This window comes from Rhinoderma darwinii, chromosome 3 (genome assembly GCF_050947455.1).
Source record: "Rhinoderma darwinii isolate aRhiDar2 chromosome 3, aRhiDar2.hap1, whole genome shotgun sequence".
In the NCBI taxonomy this organism is placed as follows: Eukaryota; Metazoa; Chordata; class Amphibia; order Anura; family Rhinodermatidae; genus Rhinoderma; species Rhinoderma darwinii.
This window is the reverse complement of record NC_134689.1, coordinates 378450842-378478661: the sequence shown is the minus strand read 5'-3', so window position 1 is coordinate 378478661 and position 27820 is coordinate 378450842. Positions and strand designations below refer to the sequence as shown.

The following is a 27820-nucleotide window of genomic DNA, read 5'->3' as shown; positions in this document are numbered from 1 at the left end:
GGGCAAATGCCCCATCCTTGTCATTAGGGGTAATACTGATGTGATGGCTGATCCCCTTATTAGGATACCGGTAGTATTTATAAGATTTAGGGATTGTAAGAGATATACAGCGCTCAAGTACGTACATGTCATAGACAGGACAATCCACCTCCTAAAGAAGCTTAGGAAGTCAGTGCCGCTCCCAAACACCTTACCCCAGGACGCAATGCAGATGAGGATTTATTTCTATCAGGATAATGGTGGCTCATTAGGATTCTGATAATCCATATAAATTAATGTATAGTAATCCATGCCGAGGGAAGAACATTCATCTGTCAGGATGCAACCTCTTATAAAACGTACCCCTAGTTTTCACACTGCTGTTCAGAATCTGCCCTGCTTGTAGGCCGATAATCCTCCTGTAGAACTGAACGTTAGCAGTGCACGCTACAGTGTGTGTCTAGAACAATGCCAGCCACAGTGTCCCCACAACACAGAAAGCCACAGTGCCTCCATTGCAGCAGGAGCCACAGTGCCCCATAGAAGTGCGTGCCTCAGGGCTTCCAAAACTATGTCAGCCACAGTGCCCCATAACTGCAGCAGGCACAAAGCCTCCATAACAACAACAGATACATACCCCCAAAAAATTGAGTGGTAACCACAGTGTCCTGTAACAATAGCATTAGACCTTTTTTCTCTATAGTATCGAGTACAGCTATGAGCTAGGAAAGACTGGGCCCCATAGCAAACTTTTGACAGCCCCCCCTCCTGTCCCCTGGGTGCCACACACAGCCCCCCTTGTAAATAGTGCCCCCCTGTAGATTCTGCCAAACAGCCCCCCTGTAGATAGTGCCATACAGCCCCCCTGTAGATTATGCCATAAAGCCCCCCTGTAGATTATGCCATACAGCCTCCCTGTAGATTCTGCCATACAGCCCCCCTTGTAGACCGTGTTTTACAGCCCCCCCCCCTGTAGATAGTGTCACACCCCCCCTTGTAAATAGTACCACATAGCCCTTCCCCTGTAGATAGTGCCCCCCTTGTAGATAGTGCCCCGCACCTCCCCCTTGAAGGCAGTGCCATACAGCCCGCACCTCCCCCTTGTAGACAGTGCCCCCCAAACACTTATAAAAATAAAAAAACAATGTACTCAGCTAGGCCTCGTTTCCACAACAAAACGGAGCTGCTCCACAACGCCGACGAGATCCTTGTGTAGGCCGGCGTGATCTAGTGACGTCATCACGCCGGCCTGCGCAGGTATCCTGTCCCTGCGCTTGATAGGCAGAAGGCCGAACGGCCTGTAGCTTAGTAAATGGCAGAGCAGGGAGATACCTCCCTCCTCCGCCATAGTATTCAACAGTATCTGCGTCCTGAGGATACAGATACAATTGAATGTGGCGTAGTTTCGCTACCGCTGTCTTTTGGAGACATATATATATATATATTATAGTAAAGCCAACTGTATGGTCTTTATAGTTTGCGTTAGAGAACCAACCTCCCCAGCTTCCACTTTCCTCATCACATAATGACAGTGTTCCCGTCACATGCAGCCCAACTAACAATCATATGAATGGACAGGTCATCATCTCCCACGTGATCAGCACGAGCCTTTTCTGAAATTCTCTGTGCTGCAGAAAACCCTAATCATTTTATTATAAGAGTCAGTATTCATCCTCCTCATTGTCTCCGTTCCCCTCCTTGTATGACATTGTGCCTGTCCTGTCACATGCAGGACTGTCCCCACCCAACATTCTCCTACTGCTGTGAAAACTCACGTGTAAACAGTATGTATACAAAGAACCAACGGGGCTCAGAAGCGTGGAAACAACGCAGAATCAATAAGGTAAGGTTTGTTTTCACACTTTAAAAGCTAAGTAAGCCTTTTTTTTTTTTTTACTAAAACAGTGTATTTAATGTTTTGGCCAACTTTGTAATTTATTTTTATTAAAAAATGATTTGAACTTTTTGAGATAGAGCTGCTTTGTATCCTGTATACCAAGCAGTTGTATCTAGTGTGGAGAACTGAGTCAGCGGGACTGACGGGTTCGGTGACAGCGGGTCCTGCATGTCGATTACATCCAAGTGAAGAAAGCAGCAATGTTTTTCGAATCCTTGACAACACTTCCTGCTCGAGGAACCTTGCTAAGAAAACTAGAGGTTTGGTCATTTGGAATAGGGCGATTAGAAAATAAAAACTTGATAAATTCCCCTTTATCATAGTAATAAGCAGAGGATGGTTGTAGCAGACAGAGACAAATCAAAAGCTTTGATCAGTGGGGGTCCAAGTGAGGAGACCCTCTCCCATCTCTTTAAAAAAGTGGTTTCAGGGCTCTGCTGAGTGTTTGCTCAGTGGAGCTCGTTGGGCCATAGAACATACACTATATTGACAAAAGTATTGGGACACACCGCCTAGGGCTAGTCCACATGTAGCGTAAATACTGTGGATTTTCTGCAACGTTATTCGCTGTGGAAAATCCTTAGCATAATACAGTAGCAGAGGAGTGGATTCGATTTCAAGAAATCTCATCCACACGCTGCGTACGTGATATGCGGATATTCCGCACACAAATTGTTCTGCGGTGCGTTTCTTTAAGCTGCAGCATGTCAATTGTGGTTGCAGGATTGCCGGTAATTTTTTGCAGGTTTTCCCCATTGAATTCAATGGGGATCTAAAACCCGCGAACAAATACTCAACAAATACTCAAATCGCAACTTAGAAAAAAAAAGGGCATTATACTTATCTGGCGTTCTGCAGGCCGGACTATTGGGATGACGTTTCTTCCCATGTGACCGCTGCAGTCAATCACGGGCTATAGCGGCAGTCACATAGGATGAAAAGTCATCCCAGGAGGCCGGCCCGGATTACATCAGGGGGCCGTTCACCTGGAATGTCGTTTCTTCCCATGTGACCACTACTGCAGCCAATCACAAGCTGCAGCGATCTCATGGGATGAAACATCATCCCAGGAGGCCGGCTAATTCTGTAGTTTTCCAGAGCAGACATTCCGGGCAAAAAACTGCACCACAATTTGGTGTGGTTTTTCAGCTGGAATTCCCTGCGGCTGCCGGGGCGGATACGCGGTCTACCTTTACACAGCGTATCCGCCCTGTGTGAACTTACCCTTAATCGTTTAAAGGGAATGTGTCGCTAGAAATTATATATTTATTTTTTTAGTTAATCAGTTAGTGTATAAATGATTTTTTTACGAGTCAGGAAATATTATAAATTAGATTCCAATTTATAACATTTCCCAGTGCTGGTCACTAGATGGAGCAATTCCCAAAATTGCAGCATTGGCATGTGGTAAAGCAACCTCATTGCTTTATGCTGCAAAATTTGAGAATACACACTCGCTCTAGTGTCCTCACAGAATCCCCCCTCCTTTATCCTGGCTAGTGCCGGGAGAAACGAGGGGATTGAACGGTCAAACCTCCTACACTGTGTGCCGCCATTTTTTGAGCTAACACACAGTGTAGTAGGCTTACATACAGTGCTAATCACACAGTAAAACACGTACATACACAGAAATAACTTACCTGCTCCTGCCGCCGCCGCTCCCTCCGGTCCGTCTCCTCCGTCTGCTCCCTCCGCTCCAAGTGCTTGCATTAGAACACCAGTCCGGAAGCCGCGACTGGAAGTAGTCATCTTACTGTCCAACCGCGGCTTCCAGTCCACAAGAAAATGGCGCCGGACGTCACTCGGCCGAACACCTTCAATTTTGACTGTGTGGGAGCGGCGCATGCGCCGTTCCCACACAGACGGCGTCCAGCATAGTGAATGGAACGGCTCCCGTTCGCATTCACTATGGGGCTGTATGCCGTATTCCATGTCTGTATGTGTCATTAATCGACACATACAGAGATGGAAAAAATAATGGCAGCCCCCATAGACAAGAAAAAGTGCAAAAATAAAAAAAAGTAAAACACAAACACACAAATAAATCAAACATTTTTTGATAAAACACTAAAAGCAAATTGATAAACAAAAATTTTCGCGACACCCGTCCTTTAATTCAGGAGTTTCATTCAGTCCCATTGCCACAGGTGTATCAAATCCGGCAATAGCCATGTAGTGGCCTTTACAAACATTTGTGAAAGAATGGGCCGTTCTAAACAGATCCCTGAATACCAGCGTGCTCCTGTAATAGGACGCCACCATTGTAACAAGTCACTTCCTGAAATTTCCTCCTCATGTAAAGTTACAGAGCTACAGAGGCGCATAGTGCAAAAAAGTCACCAACGCTCTGCTGACTCAATAACTACAGAGCTCCAAACCTATACTGGTATTAAGATCTGAAAAAAAAAACTGTGCCCGGAGCTGCATGGTGTAAAGGATCTGCCAGGCACTGCTTCAGGGTTAACTCCCAGAATTAATCAGTCAACACCTGAGTGTACATACCTGAGACTGACTCCTGCTTCCACCATTCAGGCTGGCAGGCTTAGGAGTGGGAGAACCTATCGTAACCTGGCCAGACTCAGCTAGCTCCCGCCCTCGGTCTATTTAAGCCTGCTCTTCCTGTCCCTCGGTGCTTGTGAATTCTTTCCTTGAGGTTTCCTGGCCCAGCTACAGCTCCTGCTACTTTTTGATCCTGCTCCATACAGACCCTGGCTTACCGACTACTCTTCTGCTTTTCGCTTTGTACCTCGCACTCTCCTGGCTTGACTCGGCTCGTTCACTACTCTGTTGCTCACGGTGTTTCCGCGAGCAACTGCCCATTTCCCTTGCTTGTGTTCCCTTGTTTGTTTGTCGTGTTTGTCATGCACTTACTGAGCGCAGGGACCGCCGCCCAGTTGTACCCCGTCGTCTAGGGCGGGTCGTTGCAAGTAGGCAGGGACAGAGTGGCGGGTAGATTAGGGCTCACTTGTCCGTTTCCCTACCCCCCCCCCACCATTACACATGGCTTGGGTTTCCATGGCCGAGCAGCTGCATACCACCCTTACATCACCAAGCACAATACCAAGAGTCAGAAGGGGTGGTGTAAAACACACCACCACTGGAGCAATGGAAACATCTTTGATGTGGAAGAACATGACTGGCCTCACAGAGCCCTGACCTCAACCGCATCCAACACCTTTGGAATGAACTAGAACAGAGATTGTGAGCCAGGACCCCTCCTCCAACATCAGTGTCTGACCTCACAAATGCTCTTCCGGATGAATGGGCAAACATTCCCATAGACACACTCCAAAATCTTGTAGAAAGCCCCAGAAGAGGGAAGCTGTTTTAGCTGCAAAGTGGGAACCAACTCCATATCAATGTCTAGGGATTTAGAATGGGATCTCATAAAAAACCTTCTGTAGGTGCAATGTGTAGGTGTCCCAATACTTTTGGCCATATAGTGTATCTCTACAACATGTCAGCAAATTTTTTTTTAAATGACAATGACCCTTTAACAACTGATCGGACATTATAAAAAGTATTTATTTCTTTTTTACGCTCGCAACTGAATCTGACAACTTTTTTATGTATGTGCGTGGCTCTAAATGCTTGTAAAATTATCAGGATTTCCATGTAGCTCAATGGTGATGTAGGTTTAGATCAGGATTGCATAGGATAGATTATTGATCAAATGCTTGTTATGACTTATTATCTATAGGTCTATATTTATATAGTTTTTTATTTTGAGCAAGAACCGCATAGAACAATCATCCCATGAAATAGAATACAGATATATAAAGGAGTAAGCCAAAGCAAATGACTGGGAGATCTTGAAATGAATAGCAGTACACATAGAATAAAAAATGCTGACACACTAAAATAATAAGAGCTGCAGATGTAGAAATTGTTATCCCAGAAGAAATTCGGCTTTTCTTGAGACATCTTGCTATAATTATATCTTGGAATGCAGTTTAGCAATTGTTTCAGAGATATGTGTCCTAGATAATCGGAGATACAACTAATAAACTAATCCTCAGATATACCATGGTATGAAGGCTTAACAACCACATTCTCCTATTTTTACACCATAGTCAATCGATTTAGATCATTCACAATAGAATTACTTTTTCATGAGTTGACATGTACATTTTTGTTGGGGCTTTAACGCTACAGACTGGCACCAGGTGGACACAGCATGAATCTCCCATTCTGAAGAAATGTTGATATAGATGTAATAATCTACATCCTTATCTTGAAAATAAGAACCAGTTTAATATCCATATCATGTAAATATATGAGAAACCAAGCAACGTTCTTTTATAGGACATTAACTTCATGAAGAGAAGGGCTTTCAAGATCTCAGATGAGAAAAAAATGTTGTCCAAACTTATATCACTTAGTACTTTGAAAGATGTAGGAATGTACTAGCCATAAGTGGTAGAAAATATGAGACGTACCAAAGATAATTTTGCTGTGAAGAGTTTAAGTGAGGAAGAAGACAACTAACGACTATGGATGAAGTCGTAAAAAGAACAAAAAATAAATAAAAAAATAAAAAAAAATATTGAGGATCCCTGAAGTGACGATAGGACATTCTGGAGAAACCCTCCTGATATGCTACAGTCAGGGGTCAGCAACCTTCGACACTCTAGTTGTGAAACTACAACTCCCAGAATGCCATAACAGCCAAAGGCTTTGTTTTTCAAGCAATAGGCGGTCAGGGCATTCTGGATATTGTAGTATCACAACAGCTGGAGTGCCATAGGATGCTGATCCCTGTACTATAATGGCTGCCATAAATGGATGGAGTGGATAATGTTCTGTAGATCCCACTACTCGAAGAACACATAAATATGTAGTGAAAATAAAACAGAGCTATTACTTACTGTAATTTTACTTGCTGCGTTTAAGGCATCAACCCATCCCTGAAGATCCTTTTGGTCACTGGCTTGAAATAAATATCTTTGAGATAAGGCATTGATAACTGATGGAGATAAAAAAAGATAGTAGTAAAAATTATGCAAATATGACGATAGATAGATAGAAGCACTGTGACTGGGCACCCTTGCGGAAGCACTGCCACTGGGCACCCTCGCGGAAGCACTGCGACTGGGCACCCTCGCGGAAGCACTGCGACTGGGCACCCTCGCGGAAGCACTGCGACTGGGCACCCTCGCGGAAGCACTGTGACTGGGCACCCTCGCGGAAGCACTGCGACTGGGCACCCTCGCGGAAGCACTGTGACTAGGCACCCTCGCGGAAGCACTGCGACTGGGCACTCTGGCGGAAGCGCTGTGACTGGGCACCCTTGCGGAAGCACTGTGACTGGGCACCCTCACGGAAGCACTGTGACTGGGCACCCTTGCGGAAGCACTGTGACTGGGCACCCTCACGGAAGCACTGTGACTGGGCACCCTTGCGGAAGCACTGTGACTGGGCACTCTGGCGGAAGCGCTGTGACTGGGCACCCTTGCGGAAGCGCTGTGACTGGGCACTCTGGCAGAAGCGCTGTGACTGGGCACCCTTGTGGAAGCACTGTGACTGGGCACTCTGGCAGAAGCACTGTGACTGGGCACCCCCGCGGAAGCACTGTGACTGGGCACTCTGGCAGAAGCACTGTGACTGGGCACTCTGGCGGAAGCGCTGTGACTGGGCACCCTCGCGGAAGCACTGTGACTGGGCACCCTTGTGGGATAATTATGGCTGTCCCTATCTTGGGGGCTCTGCGGCTGGCACTCTTATATTGGTACCGTGGCTGTCTCTTTTCTGTGGCGCTCTTATCAGTCGTCATGCGCACTAGTGTGGCAGGACATATATCTGAAAATGTTGTGGTATCTCCCGGAAGTCTTTACTCAAAAGTGGGCAAATATAAATAGGAAGCACTATAATAATAATAATAATAATAATAATGAGGAGCGGCCACCTTAGAGCGGCTTTACTTCCGATATAAACACAATAAATGGATGCAATTGTTTAATATTAGATATCATTGAAATGTTTTCTTACCAAAGCAATGCGTCAGCTTTGATTTCTGTTTCGCAGCAGCTACGCTGACCTGACAAAAGCAAAAACCATGTTATTTATGTCATGTACCAAATAGGCATTATGTAATCAAATGTAAATATATGGATACGTGAGAGCCAAATTTAAAGAGACAGGGTAATTCTGCAGCTTTCTTCACCATTTTCAATACTCAAGGTTGATACAGTTTACCTGCACTGATACATTGCAGCAAACCTTCAGGGCAGCAGAGAGATTTGTGCTGTTGGTATGTTGTAATTGTAATCAGTCGAGTCCCTCACAGAGCATTGTCTAGGACTGGTTACAACTATAGCAGGTTGGATTTAAAAAAAAAAAAAAAAAAGTTCCCAATCTCTAACAGCAAACAGAGATCTTGAAAATGGTGACGTATTAAAATACAAGGTATATAGGATATTATAGTTCATGTATGTAAGGACTTTACTTACTAGATAAAACATCTATTTGGTACATGTGCCAGGTAAATAACCTTGTATGTAAAGTCCTAGTGGCATTCCTTTAATCTGGCATTTAATAATTCAGAAAATCCCATAATCCAGGATTTGTTTCCGGCACAAAACCACCGCAAATGTCCACCAATGGGGAAATATAGTATTGAATGTAGGCATTCAAGTGAATATACGACCGAGAAATATATAGAGGAGCCGGGTCCACCGGAGCGAGATTTGCTCTTTGAGCAAGAGTGGAGAGCCATCCACAAAGAGGGGGTCCGGAGCAGGGGACCACCCTTTATGATGTCCATGTACCCTAATAGATCATATGGAAAAGGGTTGTTGTGGTGAGAAAACCTCTTAAATTCGGGTATGCAAAGATTGCACATCCTAAAATATCATGATCTCAATACTAAGGTAATACAAGTAGAGGCATGTCCCGGCCTTATTGCCCAACACAGACGTGCTTGCTCAAACTCTCGCTTCCTCATTTCCGCTTCCCCTTTTTCCTCCAAGCTCAGATGATTTTCTTTTGCTGATGCAGAAGGCTCAGACGCTGTATGTCCAGCTCATGGACGTGACTCGCTGGTTTTTCACCCTCACGTTATGTAGTCAGCACTCAAGGACTCAGTGAAAACCCTTCATTTATAAATGTAATAAACAACAAACTTAAAGAAATATCAGATGGTTACAAAATTGGAGAGAAGTAATCAAAGCAGCTTTTATATAAAAGGAGAACCTGAATACTGCCATACAACTCCGAGTAAAACTTCCATACAACGCCCACACAATGCTGCCATTCAGTGCCCAAATAATATACTGTACCCTTACAATGCCTCCATACAGTATCCAAATACTACTACCATATACAACCCACATAACACTACCATTCAATACACATATATATATATATAAACTAGTGTACAAATATTACCGCCATACATTGCCAAATAATACTTCCGTACAACGTCCACATAATGCTGCCATTCAGTGCTTAAATATACCCATCCAATTCCTCCCTACAGTATCCAAATAATACTACCACATACAACCCACATAACACTACCATTCAATACATACATATAACGAATTAGTGTACAAATATTGCCGCCATGCAATGCCATATACTTCCATACAATGTCCACATAATGCTGCCATTCAGTGCCCAAATATACCCATACAATGCCTCCATACAGTATCCAAATAACACTACCATGTAACACTATCATTTAATACCTATAAAACAGCCAAATCGTTTACAAATATTACCGCCATGAAATGCCAAATATTACTTCTATACTATGTCCACATAGTGCTGCCATTCAGTGCCCAAATAGCCATATAATTAAAAAAAAATGGTAACACCATACAGTACCAAAAAAATACTATCATATAATACTTACACAACACTGCCAATCTGTATAGAAATATTACTGCCATACAATGCCTAAATAAAGTCCCATGTGGTCTTGATCATTGAAGGTCTATATGCTCCACCCTCGGGCTTCTCCAGTTTGCCACCCCCTAAAAACAGTCCTGGCAGGTGTGTGTATGTGTGTGTGTGTGTGTGTGTGTGTGTGTGTGTGTGTGTGTGTGTGTGTGTGTGTGTGTAAATCGAAAAAGCAAGAGTTTACATGGGCTTTGGTTACATAATTACCACCTATAATATGGAAATTTACATAATCTGCCACTTCGAAGGACCCACATTTGCTGCAAAAATGTGGCAAAGCTGAATTTGCCATTATACAGTATGTGCATTATTCTAACTCTTAGTTGAGATAATTCAGTAGGTTGACCTGCAGTCGTACGCAAAACCACAGAAAACTCTTTGTGATATCACCAAATGACAAACTCATCTCAGCTACATCTGTTTTTATATATGAAAATGATAAAAGATGAGTTCAGAATGAAACCTGATTAGGGAGCCTGGTTTTATATGGCACGCTCATACATCAAAAGTCAAAGGTAAATAAAACCACATGAGATATTTGTGCTCAATACATCAGTTCTGTCAGTTTTCCTATTAAATCGGATGCTAGTGGTTGCTGTGATGATCTGTTCTGTAGTTATTGGTGTTGTATCATCACAGAACGGAATATGACTAAAGTCAACCGCTTTAAAAATTATATTAGGGGGTTACATAAATAGCAATTCCTTAATTGAAAATTTTCTTGCGTTTTGGAGCATCTGTAACAATAACTTACAGGAGTTACAGACATAAAAAATGGGTACTCAGCGCTCCAAGGTATTATGCAATAAGTGATATTTTATTTCACATATAGCGAAAAGTAGTAATCCAAAAATAGGTTTAATGTTTCAGTCTATACATTCGACCTTCTTCAGACACGGATATGTGGCACTTGCGACCTCGGTCGCTGTTAGGTAGGGCCATTACCTAACAGAGAACGAGGCCGCAAGCGCAAGGCCATTACCGAACAGCAACCGAGGTCGCAAGCGCAGGCCATTACCCAACAGCAACCGAGGTCGCAAGCGCAGGCCATTACCTAACAGGAACCGAGGTCGCAAGCGCAGGCCATTACCTAACAGCAACCGAGGTCGCAATCGCAAGGCCATTACCGAACAGCAACCGAGGTCGCAAGCGCAAGGCCATTACCGAACAGCAAACGAGGTCGCAATCGCAAGGCCATTACCGAACAGCAACCGAGGTCGCAAGCGCAAGGCCATTACCTAACAGCAACCGAGGTTGCAAGGGCAAGGCCATTACATAACAGGAACCGAGGTCGCAAGCGCAGGCCATTACCCAACAGCAACCGAGGTCGCAAGCGCAAGGCCATTACCCAACAGCAACCGAGGTCGCAAGCGCAAGGCCATTACCTAACAGCAACCGAGGTCGCAAGCGCAAGGCCATTACCCAACAGCAACCGAGGTCGCAAGCGCAGGCCATTACCTAACAGGAACCGAGGTCGCAAGCGCAAGGCCATTACCTAACAGCAACCGAGGTTGCAAGCGCAAGGCCATTACCTAACAGCAACCGAGGTTGCAAGCGCAAGGCCATTACCTAACAGCAACCGAGGTCGCAAGCGCAAGGCCATTACCTAACAGCAACCGAGGTCGCAAGCGCAAGGCCATTACCCAACAGCAACCGAGGTCGCAAGCGCAGGCCATTACCTAACAGGAACCGAGGTCGCAAGCGCAAGGCCATTACCTAACAGCAACCGAGGTTGCAAGCGCAAGGCCATTACCTAACAGCAACCGAGGTTGCAAGCGCAAGGCCATTACCTAACAGCGACCGAGGTTGCAAGCGCAGGCCATTACCCAACAGCGACCGAGGTCACAAGCGCAAGGCCATTACCTAACAGCAACCGAGGTCGCAAGCGCAGGCCATTACCTAACAGCAACCGAGGTCGCAAGCGCAAGGCCATTACCTAACAGCAACCGAGGTCGCAAGCGCAAGGCCATTACCTAACAGCAACCGAGGTCGCAAGCGCAAGGCCATTACCCAACAGCAACCGAGGTCGCAAGCGCAGGCCATTACCTAACAGGAACCGAGGTCGCAAGCGCAAGGCCATTACCTAACAGCAACCGAGGTTGCAAGCGCAAGGCCATTACCTAACAGCAACCGAGGTTGCAAGCGCAAGGCCATTACCTAACAGCAACCGAGGTTGCAAGCGCAAGGCCATTACCTAACAGCGACCGAGGTTGCAAGCGCAAGGCCATTACCTAACAGCGACCGAGGTTGCAAGCGCAGGCCATTACCCAACAGCGACCGAGGTCACAAGCGCAAGGCCATTACCTAACAGCAACCGAGGTCGCAAGCGCAGGCCATTACCTAACAGCAACCGAGGTCGCAAGCGCAGGCCATTACCTAACAGCAACCGAGGTCGCATGCGCAAGGCCATTACCTAACAGCAAGCGCCGCATATCCATATCCACGGACGTAATCCGTGTCTGAAGAAGGTCGAATGTATAGACCGAAACGTTAAACCTATTTTTGGATTACTACTTTTCGCTATATGTGAAATAAAATATCACTTATTGCATAATACCTTGGAGCGCTGAGTTCCCATTTTTTTATACGTTGGCGTGGAAGCCTACTCAGGCACCCTTGAAACACGGAGCGCTGCGGGATAAAGAAAGTAGGAGTCACAAACATGTTATGGCAATGTAGCCTGCATACAGAGGTAAAACAGCCAGGCAGGGTCCAGAATGGGCATTTGTGAAAGCCTCCCCTCTTTATATCTTCCTTTACTTTCCTAAAGTTAGTAGCATATTCACAATATTAGCCCTTTTAAAACTACCTGCACACAAAAAACCAGTAGTATGTAGTATCCAAATAAATCCTTAAATTGCCCCAAAATATAGCAAAGGAGTGCTCAAATAATACTTCCATACAGTGCCCAAATATTAGTCATACAGTGTCCAAATAACAAAGCCAGAGAGTCCCTAACTAATCCAACCATACAGACCCCAAATAACAGCGCTATAAGGTGCTCAAAAATAATAGTGCCCTACATGACTCAAATAACTGCCTTACAGTGCAAACTTAATGCAGCTATAAAGTACAGTGCCCAAATACCATTATAACGTGGATAAAAAAATACACCCATGTACAAATAATAGTTCCATACAGTGCCCAAATAATCTAGCCATACAGTGCCCAAATAACATAGCCAGAGAGTCCCTAATGACATAGACCTCAAATAACAGCGCTATACAGTGCTTAGACAATACCACTTCACAGTGCCAAAATAATAGTGCCATACATGACTCAAATAACTGTCTCACTGTGCAAACTTAATGGAGCTATACAGTACAGTGCCCAAAATATAATACAGTACCCAAGTAATACCATTATAAAGTGGATAAAAAAAATACAGCGATGACCAAATAATAGTTCCATACAGTGCCAAAATAGTGTAGCCATAAAGTACCCATATAATTCTGCCATACAATGCCCCATTAACAGTACTAAACAGTGCCTGGATAAAACCACCATACAGTGCCCAAATTACAGTGCCATGTACTGCTCAAGCAACAGAACGCTCAAGTCTGTCAGTACTAGTTGGGTCTCCTGGGCCATATATAAAAACTAGTGCAACAAAAAAAGAGCCATTACCGATCGCTACAGACCGCTGTTTTTACTTTCTAGAATATGTCTGTTTTGGGTAAATCCAAAGAAACCTGAGGGACTTTGAAATCGTATCCAGCCCTTCAAGTAACATCTGACAAACATATGATGCATTGGCTCCAAGGGATAGCCTAAAATGATCTGGACTATGTATGTAGAACGGCTCTTTCTAAAAATAAAAATGTTTTGTAAGTTCTGTCGTTTTCATGCATTTTTTAACTGGACTCCATTAGGCTTCCGTCACACACACTTGTTTTGTGGCTTGTAAAAAATGGCAAAAATCGTATTCGTTTCTTTGTGTGGCATTTTTTGTAATGACACATTTTTTCCATGTGTTTTTTGTTTTATAGAGAAGCCTATGAGAACATGCCTAAAAAACAAGCAAACCGCCAAACCAACCCCTTGCTGCGATTTAAAAATAAATAAATTAAAAAAAACTGACCCAATAAACACAAGACAAAAAAGACACGAAAAACGCAGTTAGCAGTGCGTTTCATTATTCCCTACTGACATCTGCCAAAAAAACTGCCTTAAAAATAACGTGTGTGAAGGCATCCTTAAAGGGAGTTTCTTATATGGGAGACCCCTTTAAGAAAGAGCGTCTGCTGCATGCTCTTGGGTAATCACATCAGCGGGTGCGATTGCTTTCCATTTGGGTGGCGGATGCTCTATGCCAATTAGATTTAGGCTGAGAAGACACCTTCTTGACCAATCAGGCTGAGAGACACCTTCATTTGCTTAGGACGCATGCTTTGAATCAGCTCACCGAGTGCAGCACCACCCATTGAAGTAATTTGGAAAAAAACATTAAATACTACACAAGCAGCTGCAGTTTTTGATGTTCAGGGCTGGAAAACGTTAAATATAGAGCATGCTGCGCAGGAGTGAATATACCATATGTGGAACATATGCAACTGCAGAGGGGCACAGTAAGTGGGGGCCCACTGCCACCTTTAATACAGCTTCGTACTGTCTATTAGACTGCACGTAAGGGACTAAGCAATACATTTCATGGGTCACAATTACTGGTGGATTGTTCTACCTGGGGTGACACTCAGGGAATGCTGTACAAAAATCTTTTGTAAAATAAGGGGCCCATGTACTGTTTTTGCCCAAAGGCCCACTGCTGCCTGTGTCCACCTATGCGGCTATATAAAACCACCGGGGCCAAAAACACCTTACTAGGAGACATCTGGCCGCTGGGTTTTTAGCAACCAAAGAAAACCCCAAAGACTATTTAAAAAAAATATCCCTTAATCCTACCCTACCAGCATCAGGATGGAGCCCCTTTCTATTTTTGCTACAGAAGGCAACTCAAATTGATAGTGTAAAAAACAAAACGTGAACCCAACCCTATAGGGGCAAAGGTTAGATGTGTGTAGTATCGCCACCACATCCACAGTCTCATCTATCATATGTTCAGACTTTTAGACACATATATACAGTGAAACCTCTGAGCGGACCACCCAAACTTGCACAGAAATATTTTATTTTATGGGGGTGGTACTGTGAAAGAAAAAGTATTACAGAATGAAGTTTAAAACGTGTAATGCAGTCAGCAAACATGCACAGAAAACAAACTAGAAGCCCTCTCATTCTTTTCTTCCGAGCATGGCTTCCTCGCTCATTCCTAGTCCCCATCATGGTTCCCCTCTCATTCCTAGTCCCCAGCATGGCTCCGCACTCATTCCTAGTCCCCAGCATGGCTCCCCACTCATTCTTAGTCCCCAGCATGGCTCCCCACTCATTCCTAGTCCCCAGCATGGCTCCCCACTCATTCCTAGTCCCCAGCATGGCTCCCCACTCATTCCTAGTCCCCAGCATGGCTCCCCACTCATCCCTAGTCCCCAGCATGGCTCCCCACTCATCCCTAGTCCCCAGCATGGCTCCCCACTCATTCCTAGTCACCAGCATGGCTCCCCACTCATTCCTAGTCCCCAGCATGGCTCCCCACTCATGCCTAGCTACAAGCATGGCTCCCCACTCATTCCTAGCTACAAGCATGGCTCCCCTCTCATTCCTAGCTACAAGCATGGCTCCCCTCTCATTCCTAGCTACAAGCATGGCTCCCCTCACATTCCTAGCTACAAGCATGGCTCCCCTCTCATTCCTAGCTACAAGCATGGCTCCCCTCTCATTCCTAGCTACAAGCATGGCTCCCCTCTCATTCCTAGCTACAAGCATGGCTCCCCTCTCATTCCTAGCTACAAGCATGGCTCCCCTCTCATTCCTAGCTACAAGCATGGCTCCCCTCTCATTCCTAGCTACAAGCATGGCTCCCCTCTCATTCCTAGCTACAAGCATGGCTCCCCTCTCATTCCTAGTTACAAGCATGGCTCCCCTCTCATTCCTAGTTACAAGCATGGCTCCCCTCTCATTCCTAGTTACAAGCATGGCTGCCCTCTCATTTCCAGTCCCCAGCATGGCTCCTCTCTCATTCTTCGTTTCCAGCAGGACACCCCTCTCTTTCCTAGTCCCTAGTAAGGCCCCCTCTATTCTTGGTCCTCAGCATGGCACCCCTTTCATTACTAGTCCCCAGCATGGCTCTTTTCTCAGTCCTAGTCCCCAGCATGGCTCCCCTCTCATTCCTGGTGTCCAACATGACTCACTTCTCATTTATGGTCCCCAGCATGGCTCCTCTCTCATTCCTTTCCCCAGCATGGCTCCCCTCTAAATCTTATTCTCCAGCATGGATCCCCCTCTTGGTCACCAGAATGGCTTACCTATCACTCCCGATCCCCATTAGGGCTCCGCCTCTCATTCCTAGTCCCCAGCATGGCTGTCCCTTTCATTCTTATACAGTTCAGGACACAAGCATGGCTCTCCTGATTCTTAGACCTAAGTCAAGCTCCACTCTATATCCCCCTCACTGCTAAACTTGATACCTCAGTGGCAGTCTGCAGGCCTCATTATTTAGCAACCCCACAGGCTGTACAGTACAGCATGCTGCACCCACCCACAGCTTGCTGCACTCCCCTTCTCTGACAGTTTCCCTCTCCTCCTACCTCTTTTCCTATGATGCTCTGTGGTGCTGGAAAGTTTTCTCCTCCTGCTCTCTCTGCCCCAATGCTGGCAGCTTCTCTCCCCTGATGTGCCAAACAAGTCTCCAACTCCTGCCCTTTCTAGTCCGGTGGTGTGGTGTGCACCCCATCCAGATGTGTGTGTTACAGCGCATGTAGGTCTAATTTGTGGTCTTTTCAAAGGGGTGCCCACTGAAAAAAAATTGCTCAAAAAAGTGGTCTTTGGTCGAATTAGGGGGTGGTCTGCTTATAGAGGGGCAGCTTCCATAGACTATAATAGTAAGGAAAAATCGGTCACAGAAAAATTTGATCTGGATAAGCTTCTCAAAGGGGTGGTCTTCTCGGGAGATTTTACTATATAGTATATACACACTTTTATACATGAGAAACAAAAAGGTTTCTTGAGGTTTTTAGCTGTTTTCTCAGACAATGGTCACTGGTGTCAGAATTGGTCATAACCTTTTACATTCTTGTCTTTTAGACTGTGGTTAAAAAAAAAGCACTAAAGAAAAAAAAAAAAAGAACTAAGGACCTAAAAATATCCTGAGACAAGGACAGGAAATCAGGCTGCATCGCTCAAGAAAAAGACAAATGTTATTAAAGGCTCACAGCCCCTTATCCATACTCCATGGTCAGAGCCACCTCTCTGCATCACTTCCAGCAATCCATTACAGAGAGGTGACACATGCTTCTTCCAGAAATAGCGCCACTCCTGCCTTTGGATTGTATCTGGTATTTTAGTATTCAAGTTAATGGGGCTGAGCTGCAATACCAAACACAGCCACTGGACAAGAGTGGCGCTATTTCTGGAAAAAATACATGTTTTTCTAATCTGATATAACTTCTTTAAACAGAACCTGTCATCTGACTCTGCTAAAGGAGAATCATTCGGTACCCCAGCACCGACTAAACAGCTCCCTTCGGTGGATGGAAGATTCACCCCATTGTACCCACATTAACCCTCTCAGCACTTCTCAGTGGCCAAGGGAGCTCATGTGAGCACTCCTTCCGATTGCTAGGATCCTTTATAACAATGAATGAGCCTGAGCAGGAGGAAGGTGCATTCATGTGAGCCCCCTTGTCCATTAAAAAGCTTAGAAAGGTCCTACAATACACATTACATGCAACGTGCCTCCCGTTTAGATTGGCCTCCTTTCATGGAGCTTCAGCCGTTTCTAAGTTATATCTGTTTCTGGGAAAGCTGTGTGACAACCAACATGGCTGCCGTTACTATAACTCACACAAGGGTTGTCCTCCAACTACCCTAGGCCAATTCTGCATTGTCATGTAGTGATTTGGGGGATATGTCAATGCCTAAGTAAGCAGAATTGTCATTCAGGAGTCTGAGAAAGCTGGGTAATATAACATAGGAGTCAATTAAATAGAAGAGGAGAATTCAAGGACTTGATTTTAGTTGGTCGTGGTCATAGGTGTAGAGTCATTAGCGTAATTTCTCCTTTCTTTATTATTCCAGTGTTACATTATAAACTCTCAGCTGTGGATTTTGCTTTTAGGTGGATTTTGAATACTTACTTTTGATATATATGTCAGTTTTAAAGATCCCTCTGCTCCTGTACCTCTCAGCATGTTCTGAAAAGTAAAAACACAAGAATATGATTATATATACACACACACACACACACACACACACACGTATATACATGTATATATAGTCAGAGCTATTAGAAATCCTTAAAGGATTCCAGTATTAGAAAACAGGATCTGCTATTTTTCCCAAAACAGCGCCACACCTGTCCGTGGGTTGTGTCTGGTATTGCAGCTCAGCCCCATTCATTTAAATGAAGACAAGCTGCCATACCACCCACAAATAAGAGAGACAAGGCAGCACATCCAAAGACAAGTGGAATTTATTCACCCACAAATACGTCGTTTCAGTCCAACAGGACCTTTCTCAAGCTGCCATACCAGACACAACCCAAAAACAAGAGTCGCGCTGCTTCTGGACAAAAACAGACCCTGTTTTCTGGAAAAACCCTTTATTTTTACATAAAAAAAACTTGCAATAGTAGACATGACAAGTAAGCCTCCTCATTGTGACCAGTCTATGAAGCAATCTAAATACAGAAAATTCTGATAATCCAGACCAGATTATCCAATATGCCGGACTCTTATGTTGATCCCCTACTCTTTATTATTAGGACCGGTCTGATCGACAGCATAACTGCTCAACCGCCCACCGAACTGATCACCCTGAAGTGCCGGACTACTAGGTTATTTTTATGATGCTGTGGCATAGGACTATTTTTATCATATACCGGATTTTCAAGATTCCTGTACCGCTGAGTGCCGGATTAATGGAATTTGACTGTATAAGAAGGTTTCAATAAATGAACACCCACACCAAATTAAAAAAATGGTATTTATGCAAGTTATGTTGGCAGGAGCTGTCGAGTGAGTGTATGCAGCTTTTTCCACAATCAGTCCCCCCAATTGGATAGTTGATGCAGACTAAGGCCTCATGCACACGGATATGCCCGTAATCATGGCCCGCGACTGCGGGCCGCCGCAGCCCGCATTTTTGGGCCGTAAAAAGCAAAAGATAGGACATGTTCTATCTTTTGCGGTACACTTCTACGGCACGGACACCTATCCGTAGGTTGAAAAGGAGACTATAACAAAAATGCTGAAGCCCCAAGTCATATCAAGGGTCCTCCCTCTTTCAACTCTCCCTGGCAGTCAGTCACAGTCAGTGAGGAGTATTTAAATTAGAGGCAAAAATGTACATGCTTTTCTTCATCCATGGGAAAAGTTGCAGTTAGCTGCCCTAGCCCTGTATCTAAATATAAAGGCAGAGTGGCTTTTGGGAACCCCCTACCAACACCCAGCTCAATTCCCCCCTTGCTAGAGTCCTGACTAGGAGATATAAGAATTGTGGGGGTGGAAGACTCCGGTACATTTTCTGGTAGAAATGGTTACATTTGTGATATTCACTGGACAGTAGGAACAGCTGCCAAGTGTGAACATAGAACAAGTTCAGTAATACAAACAAATACTAGTGCTGCCCTATAAAAAGTTTAATAAAAAGACCAAAAGATCTAATAATCAGCATATTTCGTTCTGCACCCCTTCAATAAAACCCACTATATAAAGTGCAGAATACAATTTAAGCCGATCCAGCGATGATCTGTTATTGCCAGGGAAAGCTGCAGTTAACTAGATGTTTCCCCTGCAGCGGCCTCTGCAGGGGAAAGAAAGTATTACAAGTGGCTATTTAAATGAATGACGGACCATGTAATACATGGATGCACTGAGTCCTCCAGAGCGAGTGACACTCCTTGTGAGTAGCTCTCTGCTTTGGCTTATTGAAAGTGGGGTCTCTCCTTCATGATTCCAGATGCGCTAATAGTTTATATGGAAAGGGTTTGTTTTAATAAGACACTCCTTTTAACTTTGGGAGAGTTTATACTAATATATTAGGGAAATAGATTGATAGTAATTCCTTAATGTATTCTTACTAGACATAGTGGTCCTATAATATATTCTTCCTGCAGTATAGGGATGGCTCCTTTACATTAGACAAGGACTTCTCCATAGACACAAGGTATTCCTGCACTATGGTGAATCATTGCGATCACTCAAGTGTAAACGGAGCAATTGAAATAAGAAGAATATATTAGGGAGTTGTTATTTATGCCCAATATATTAGTGTAGGTTCACCAATGGCAAGCTTTAGCTTATGCTTTTATAATAAAGCTGACTTGCCATTCAGGAATCTGGGAAATCTGAGCAACAACCTCTGCGGATCATATTGGTTATTACCCAGCTTTCCTAGATGTAATAAAGGAACAGCTAAATAGTATTTGTTTTGATTTTAGAGCGGTATTATAGACTTCCTCCAATTTGTCGATATGCGGAGGGCAATGCTCACCTGGGGGTTATCCATGTACCAGATCAGGTGATTGGCCTGGGTATCCAGGATAAAATATCTTCGGAGAAATCTTCCAGTCTTTGCATCCTCGATGTCCAGAAACCCACAGGTTCGGTTCTTTCGATCCACATAAGGCATTCCTAATGCATCCACACATCACCCTGCAGCAAACAACAAGACGTTTCATGAGTGAGGGCGAGGACATATTGATCGCAATGTCAGTCTGATCAGATCTAAAAAAAAAAAGTGGATTTTAATAAGATCACTGGTAATCGAGGCTTGTTGCAATGGTTGATGAGGGGTTAACAACTGTTACTGGTCACGACCACAGTCCAAGTGCCAGTGTGACGGACTTCAATATAGATCCAACCTGTAACTCTACTTTTAAAACACTACATCCCTCATCATGCCCTGACAGCTTCAGACTACTTTTCAGCAGCTGTAGAGCCACATGTTGGAAGCCCCTGGCTTATAACAATGAGATGTAGAGTAGGCATGTAAAGCGGAGTTGCAATACCAGACACAGCCCATTGAAAAGAGTGGCGCAATTTCTGTAAAAAAAAACAAAAAAAAAAACACCCTTTTTTCTAATCTTAACCCCTTTAAATAAAGGTACAACAGCATCCAATCCTGTAGAATTGACCCTCTTAAAAGTAAATCTAAGAAAAGAAAATATAATGATCTTTCAATAACTGTGCTTAGTACCTTTAATACACATGGATGAATGGCGCCTGGGCCAGGGCTTTATTGATATTTAATCTGCTCAGAAGCAACTGTACTGTTAATAAAGTTATATTGAATGGACAGCTCAGTACAGTCCTCCTGAATGTTATTTATTAACTAGCTATGAGTGAGAATTGCTTTGCCAACACTTCGCTATTGGGTAAATATCCTAATATGAAGCCGTATTTGCCCCATATAAGACCATGTAGACTCCTTATTTCAGCTTTCAGTCTTATACAATAAAATAAGGCTCTGTAGTAGAAAATGTACTCGAACCCAAAATGGCGGAAAGCTAAATTTCAGACTTGCTCATCTGCAATAGTAACTCCTATACAAGGAGAAAGAAGAAAAATAAATGTATTATGGGAACAGAGGCGGAAATTAAAGCTCCTGGACTCCACTGCAAAATCTTTTACAGGGCCCCCAATCTACTATGTGCCATTTATAATACTGGAATCTTCTTTTTTGGGCCCCTTCAGACACGAAGGCCTGGGTGGCGGCTTTTTTCGCAGCGAAATACACTTTCTCTGCCTCCCATTGATGTCAATGGGAGGTCAGAGGCGTAAACGCGCGAAGATAGGGCATGTCCCTTTTTCCTGCCAGACAGTTTTTTTGCTTGCGGGAAAAAAACGCCTCCGCCTCCCATTGATATCAATGGAAGGCATTTTCGGCCGTTTTATGACGAGTTTTCCGCGTCAAAAAACTCAGTGTGAACTCCCCCTTGAAGTTTTTGACATTATATTTAGTCAAAGCTAGGAGTAGATCCTACAGAGACAAGTATAAAGAAGAGACATAATTCTTCTCCTCGTTGGATCCAATCCTTATTTTGGTCAAGAGAAGAAAAATGAACTAGGTCTAATAGTATGTGATGTTGTCCTGGTTCCATGTAGAAACCAAGTTCTGTGTTATAGACCGGGCATCGATTCACTATAATCCAAACACTGTGATCGGAAACGATCAGGAAACAATCAGGAAACCACTAGTCATTCTGGCCCGCGAACAGATCCTCCTCCACCAGGTTAATGCTGCGGAGCAATGGGTCCAGCCATGGAACCCCCTATCTAATGCAGATCACTTACTGTTGGACCTTATTACTTTTGTGATTATTCTACAAATAAATGATTAGTCCCTATTGATTATATGACCTGTGCATGAAATTTACTGTGCAAAGAATGGCTGTATGGTGGGAACCAGGATCATTTATTTTGATGCACCCACATCTTCATTAGATATAAACCCCAAATTATACGGCCAACTGATAATATGCAGCCATGTGACCACAGGTGACCCCATGACACGTTCATTTTTAATACTGTCCTGTTAATATAGTCATGTGACCACAGGTGACCACATGACACAAGTTCATTTTTAATACTGTCCTGTTAATATAGTCATGTGACCACAGGTGACTACATGACACAAGTTAAGGAAAAGTAGCAGCACATCACATTCCCAAAAAATGCAGATATATATCCGGTGCACGCAGTTTGAAGTTGTTGCCAAGTGACTCCAGATATAGACACAAAAAGAGAGAGACCGCAGCACACGCTCCTTGTGGTATCAAAAGAGTGTAAACATTTCTTTATTCCACCAGAATATACAGCGACGTTTCGACCCTAAGGATATGTTCACACGCAGTGTTTACAGACGGAATTCGGGCGTTTTACGCCTCGAATTACGCCTGAAAAACGCTGCTAATACACCTACAAACATCTGCCCATTGCTTGCAATGGGTTTTATGATGTTCTGTTCCCACGAGGTGTCATTTTACGCATCGCTGTCAATACGGCGCGTAAAAAGACGCCCGCGAAAAAGTGCATGTCACTTCTTGGGATGTTTTTGGAGCCGTTTTTCATTGACTCCATTGAAAAACAGCTCCAAAAACGGCTGTAAAATACGCCACGAAAAACGCGAGTTGCTACAAAAACGTCTGAAAATGAGGAGCTGTTTTCGCCTGAAACCAGCTCCGTATTTTGAGACGTTTTCGGTCACTGCGTGTGAACATACCCTCAGTGTGGGTCTTCCAGCCTGAACGTGCGCTGTGGTCTCTCTATTGTTCATGACACAAGTTCATTTTTATTGCAGTCCTGATAATGTGCAGTCACATGACCACTTAGCACTAGATAGAAGCCTAACAATTTCATATTTTAATCGTATGTGATATGTAATAACGTACCGTCAGGTAACCGCTAGACACTAAATAGAACGCAGCACCGGGTTATCCTCTCCTAATACCATATAGTCATGTGACCACTGGACAGAAGATATAATACGTGCACTGGAGGATCCGGACTTCCTATACTCAAGGCCGATTTTATAGAAAATGGGACTTATGGGAACAAGAAAGCCATTTTTAGACAGTTTTTCATATATATATATATATATATATATATATATATATACACACACACACACACACTTCAATCCACACATTCTCCATACAATACAGCCATTTAGTGTCCAAATAATGCCTACATAATGACTCCTTATAGTATTATTTGGATACTCTATAGTGCCACATAACACTGCACATATTTCCAGGGTAGTCCATGGGGCCCTAGGCAATTGCCCAGTTTGCCACCCCCTAAAATCATCACCGTCTATACTACAAATCAATAGACGTTGGATATATATTTTGCTGTGGGATATTGTAACCTGATCTACAGTCATTGGATATAATCTGTTCTCTCCGTGACCCTGATGTAATAATCTACTGTCAGGTGACCACTGGTCATTAGCCATCAACTCTGCATTTTATAATCACTGCTTTATAATCTATAATCTGGTGATCAGAAGTGATTAGATATTACACAAAGATTCTGGAGAGAGAGAGAAAGAGAAAGAGAGAGAGAGAGAGAAAGAGAGAGAGAAAGAGAGAGAGAAAGAGAGAGAAAGAGAGAAAGAGAGAGAGAGAAAGAGAGAGAGAAAGAGAGAGAGAAAGAGAGAGAGAAAGAGAGAGAGAAAGAGAGAGAGATGATAGAGAGATGATAGAGAGATAGATAGATAGATAGATAGATGATAGATAGATAGATAGATAGATAGATAGATAGATAGATAGATAGATAGATAGATAGATAGATAGATAGATCACTGGACTATCTATCTATGAATCTGTGAGTGGGGGGCTGATGGTCATTTTACTATGAGTGGAGGGGCTGATGATCTTAAAGTGGTTTCCACCTCTGAGCTCCAATTGAAATTAATAGGAGGCAGAAAATACCTGCGTCGCCCGTTTGGATCTTTTTTGCCTGGGTCTTTTGCATTCGCTTCAACAACTTACAAAAAACACAAAAAAAAAAAAAAAGAAGAAACAAAAAGGTCAAACAACGCTGTCAATTCAAAATCTGCTTCAAAATTCCAGATGGAATTTTGAGACAGATTTTTTTTGCCTTACAAAAAACACTGTGTGAACATACCCTAAGAATGTAGTGCTTGTTTTTAGCCGTCTTCTGTCTTTCTCAAAACAACTTTTGGTAGGGGTGCCGTGAGGAAATTTTATTTTTCCAGGGCTGCCTCGAGTCCGAAAAGTTTGGGAAACTCTGTACTAGGCTACAGGATCACGCCGACCTCTGACCTACACCAGGATCCCGTCATGGAGCAGCGCAGTTCATCGTGGGAACGGGGCCTAGGTGAGTACAATTTGTTTTGTTTGGGGGCACTGTCTGAAAGGAGGAGGTGGAGGATGTATGGCACGAGCTACAAGGAGGAGGTGGGTATTATGGCACTGTCTACGGGGAGGCTGTATGGCACAATCTACAAGGGGGGGACTGTGTGTGGCAGCCAGGGGAGAGGGCATTATACTGTATAGGGGTACTACAGGGGGAAATATACTGTGTGTGGCACTTAGGGGGCATAATACAGTGTGGGCACAATTAGGAGGGCAAAATACTGTGTCCCTGAAGGGGTTACAATATATTAATTATTATTATTAGTATTAGTATTATTGTTATACTGTATGGGGCCACTAAAGGGGCATTATACTGTGTGGGCACACTATATATGGCATTATACTGTGGGGATATTATACTTTTTTTATGGGACATTTTTTTTTATGATGCGGGTGAGGTGCCGAAAGATAATCTCGCACAGAGCGCCATCTATCCTAAGGCTGGCCCTGTATCTATCATATATATATATCCAGGATCTATAGACAAATGATGTGTTATTTTATGATCTTATATTTTATCGTCAGGTGGTCACTAGAAATTATACATAACCCATAACACTATGTGATCCTGTCCTAATATACATTAGATCTAGATCCCAAAGACAGTGATCCTTTCTAACCTACAGTCAGGTGATCACATAAATATAAACCCGGTCTGATAATATATACTCAGGTGGTCATCGAACACTAGACCTGACCCCCATATTAAGAGATCCTGTCATACTCATATATATATATTATTTTATGTATCACCGAAAAGCTGTGATTCTGCCCAGATCTCTCTTCTGCCGCCTCCTGACCATTGCTCACCAGATATTATTGTAGACAGATCCCACAGTCACCTACCTTAACACTCGTCTTGGTTCTGCTTATATTTTTTCATTTTGCAGTCTGTTGCTCCCATTTGGCTGCAGCCGCTGCTGTACTTCTTACAATGTATGACTGGAGTCCTCCAAGTCTAATATAAAGTAGAATCTCTTGAGGTAGAGAACCCTTCACGTGAAACGTCGCGTCTATGGGACAGCTTGGGACGTTCTCGTGTCTTCTTCCAGTGTATTCCTAGAGTCAAGTGGAAGTGTGAAGTGTCATCAGCCTCATCCCTGCGCCGCTTCCCTCCTTGTGTGTTTGTTTGTCTCCTTCCTAATGACTGACAATGTACCGTCAGTGACAGGCGCGCCTCACGCTACACAAAAGACACACTCACAAGTGTGGGCCGGGTCATGATGAAGTGACTGGAAAGCAGGAAGCCGGAGAAGCAGACCGTAAAGTGCCCACACCGCATCATGACTAAAGATTTGCACAAAGTTCCCCTTTAAACCGTCCCTTGCACACCTGTTTATTGTCGTGCACGTGCAAGACGTGTCGCTGGTCCGTATTGTCACTTAGCTGCGTCTAGTCTCGCGCCTCCACTTCTAGCAATCATTTTGTGAATGCCCCATCATGGCTCTATAGAAAAAAGGAAGAAACTGTAACGACACAGCGGCTCAGCGGTGAGCCATATGTTAGAACCAGACCCAAACAACATCTGCAAAGAGTTTGTCGATTTTCCATGTGTTTGCACGGGCTGATACATTTTACCTACACTGATACATTGTAACAAACTATCAGGGCAGGGGGTAAGGCTATATTCACACGACAGTGACAAAAAGTGTCCATTAAAAACGGATTTTCACATCACCGTTCGCTTTTCCGTTCCGGGGTTCCGTCGGGTGAACCCCGCAACGGAAAGTGAAAGTGAAACCACAGCTTGCATTTCAGTCACCATTGATCTCAATGGTGACGGAAACATCGCTAATGGTTTCCGTTCGTCACCATTCCGGCAGGTTTCCGGTTTTCCGACGGAATCAATAGCGGAGTCGACTGCGCTATTGATTCCGTCGGAAACCTGCCGGAATAGTGACGAACGGAAACCATTAGCGATGTTTCCGTCACCATTGATATCAATGGTGACTGAAATGCAAGCTGTGGTTTCACTTTCCGTTGCGGGGTTCACCCGACGGAAACCTCAGACGGAACCCCGGAACAGAAAGCGACCGGTGATGTGAACAGGCCCTGTCAGTTTTTCATGGACGTTTTGCATCAGTGTCTCTAAATTTTCATCCATTTCCAGTCCGTTTTTAATGGCCGTTTGACATCCGTTTTGCATCAGTTTTTCATGATCGGTTAAAAAAACCAATGCATTTCATTGGTCAGGCTTTTTGTCCCAACCCCCTAAAAACACCCAAAAGAAGGTCACATGTTCACCTAGACACTATTTACAGCCTCCTTGTATATGATGCCACACACATCCCTGTATATGATGCCACACAGCCTCCCTGTATATGATGCCACACAGCCTCCCTGTATATGATGCCACACACCTCCCTGTATATGATGCCACACAGCCTCCCTGTATATGATGCCACACAGCCTCCCTCTATATGATGCCACACGCCTCCCTGTATATGATGCCACACACCTCCCTGTATATGATGCCACACACCTCGGCCGTGTGAATACACCCATAGACCATCATTGTTCTGAAAACGGCCGTGTGAATACACCCATAGACCATCATTGTTCTGAAAACGGCCGTGTGAATAAGGCCTTAGATTTACACTGCTGTATTGAGCTCGACAAGGATTGTAAAGACTGGATATAAATGTATCAAACCCTCAGCTCTGAAAAGTGTTAAGGTTGTATAGGGTTTTAGCAAGAATGTTTGCATTTATTTACAGCAAGCAGAGATCTTGAAAGGGGTATTGAAAACAAAGTATATTAGAAAGTTTCAGAACCTTTCAATTTATATATATATATATATATATATATATATATATATATATAGCACACAAGAAAATAGCAACAGCACACTGCGAACACTAATGCCACCTAAGAAATAAGAAATAAATATGCATTACTTCTGACATATGCATCTCTCTCTCTCTCTCTCTCTCTCTCTCCCCCCAACCCCTTTTTTTTTTTCTTAATAAGTGTGATTGGTGCAACTTTGTCATTACATACAGTCTATTAAAAAATATTTTTACGTTTTGAGATACAGCTGCTTTGTATCCTGTATATAGAGCAGCTGTATCTAGCGCTGAAACCTGAATCTGTCAGGTTAGCGG

The 27820-nt window shown here is 43.8% G+C and overlaps 1 protein-coding gene across 3 annotated transcripts in view; it reads right to left on the bottom strand.

The window, feature by feature from the left end:
• Positions 1-26143, bottom strand: part of PLEKHA2 (pleckstrin homology domain containing A2) — a 61866-nt gene extending 35723 nt beyond the window's left edge. Inside the window, exons 1-5 of one of the 3 annotated variants that reach the window (XM_075858818.1) lie at positions 25563-26143; positions 20327-20487; positions 17971-18027; positions 7865-7913; positions 6745-6842 (exon numbers count right to left, since the gene is read on the bottom strand). In XM_075858818.1, the coding sequence (XP_075714933.1) occupies positions 6745-6842; positions 7865-7913; positions 17971-18027; positions 20327-20464 (342 nt within the window). In that variant the 5' untranslated portion in view covers positions 20465-20487; positions 25563-26143. Of the gene's footprint in view, positions 1-6744; positions 6843-7864; positions 7914-12335; positions 12410-17970; positions 18028-20326; positions 20488-25562 lie in introns of those variants that run through there. The other 2 variants (XM_075858816.1, XM_075858819.1) reach the window with 2 other exon arrangements.
• Between the last annotated feature and the right edge of the window lie 1677 nt (positions 26144-27820).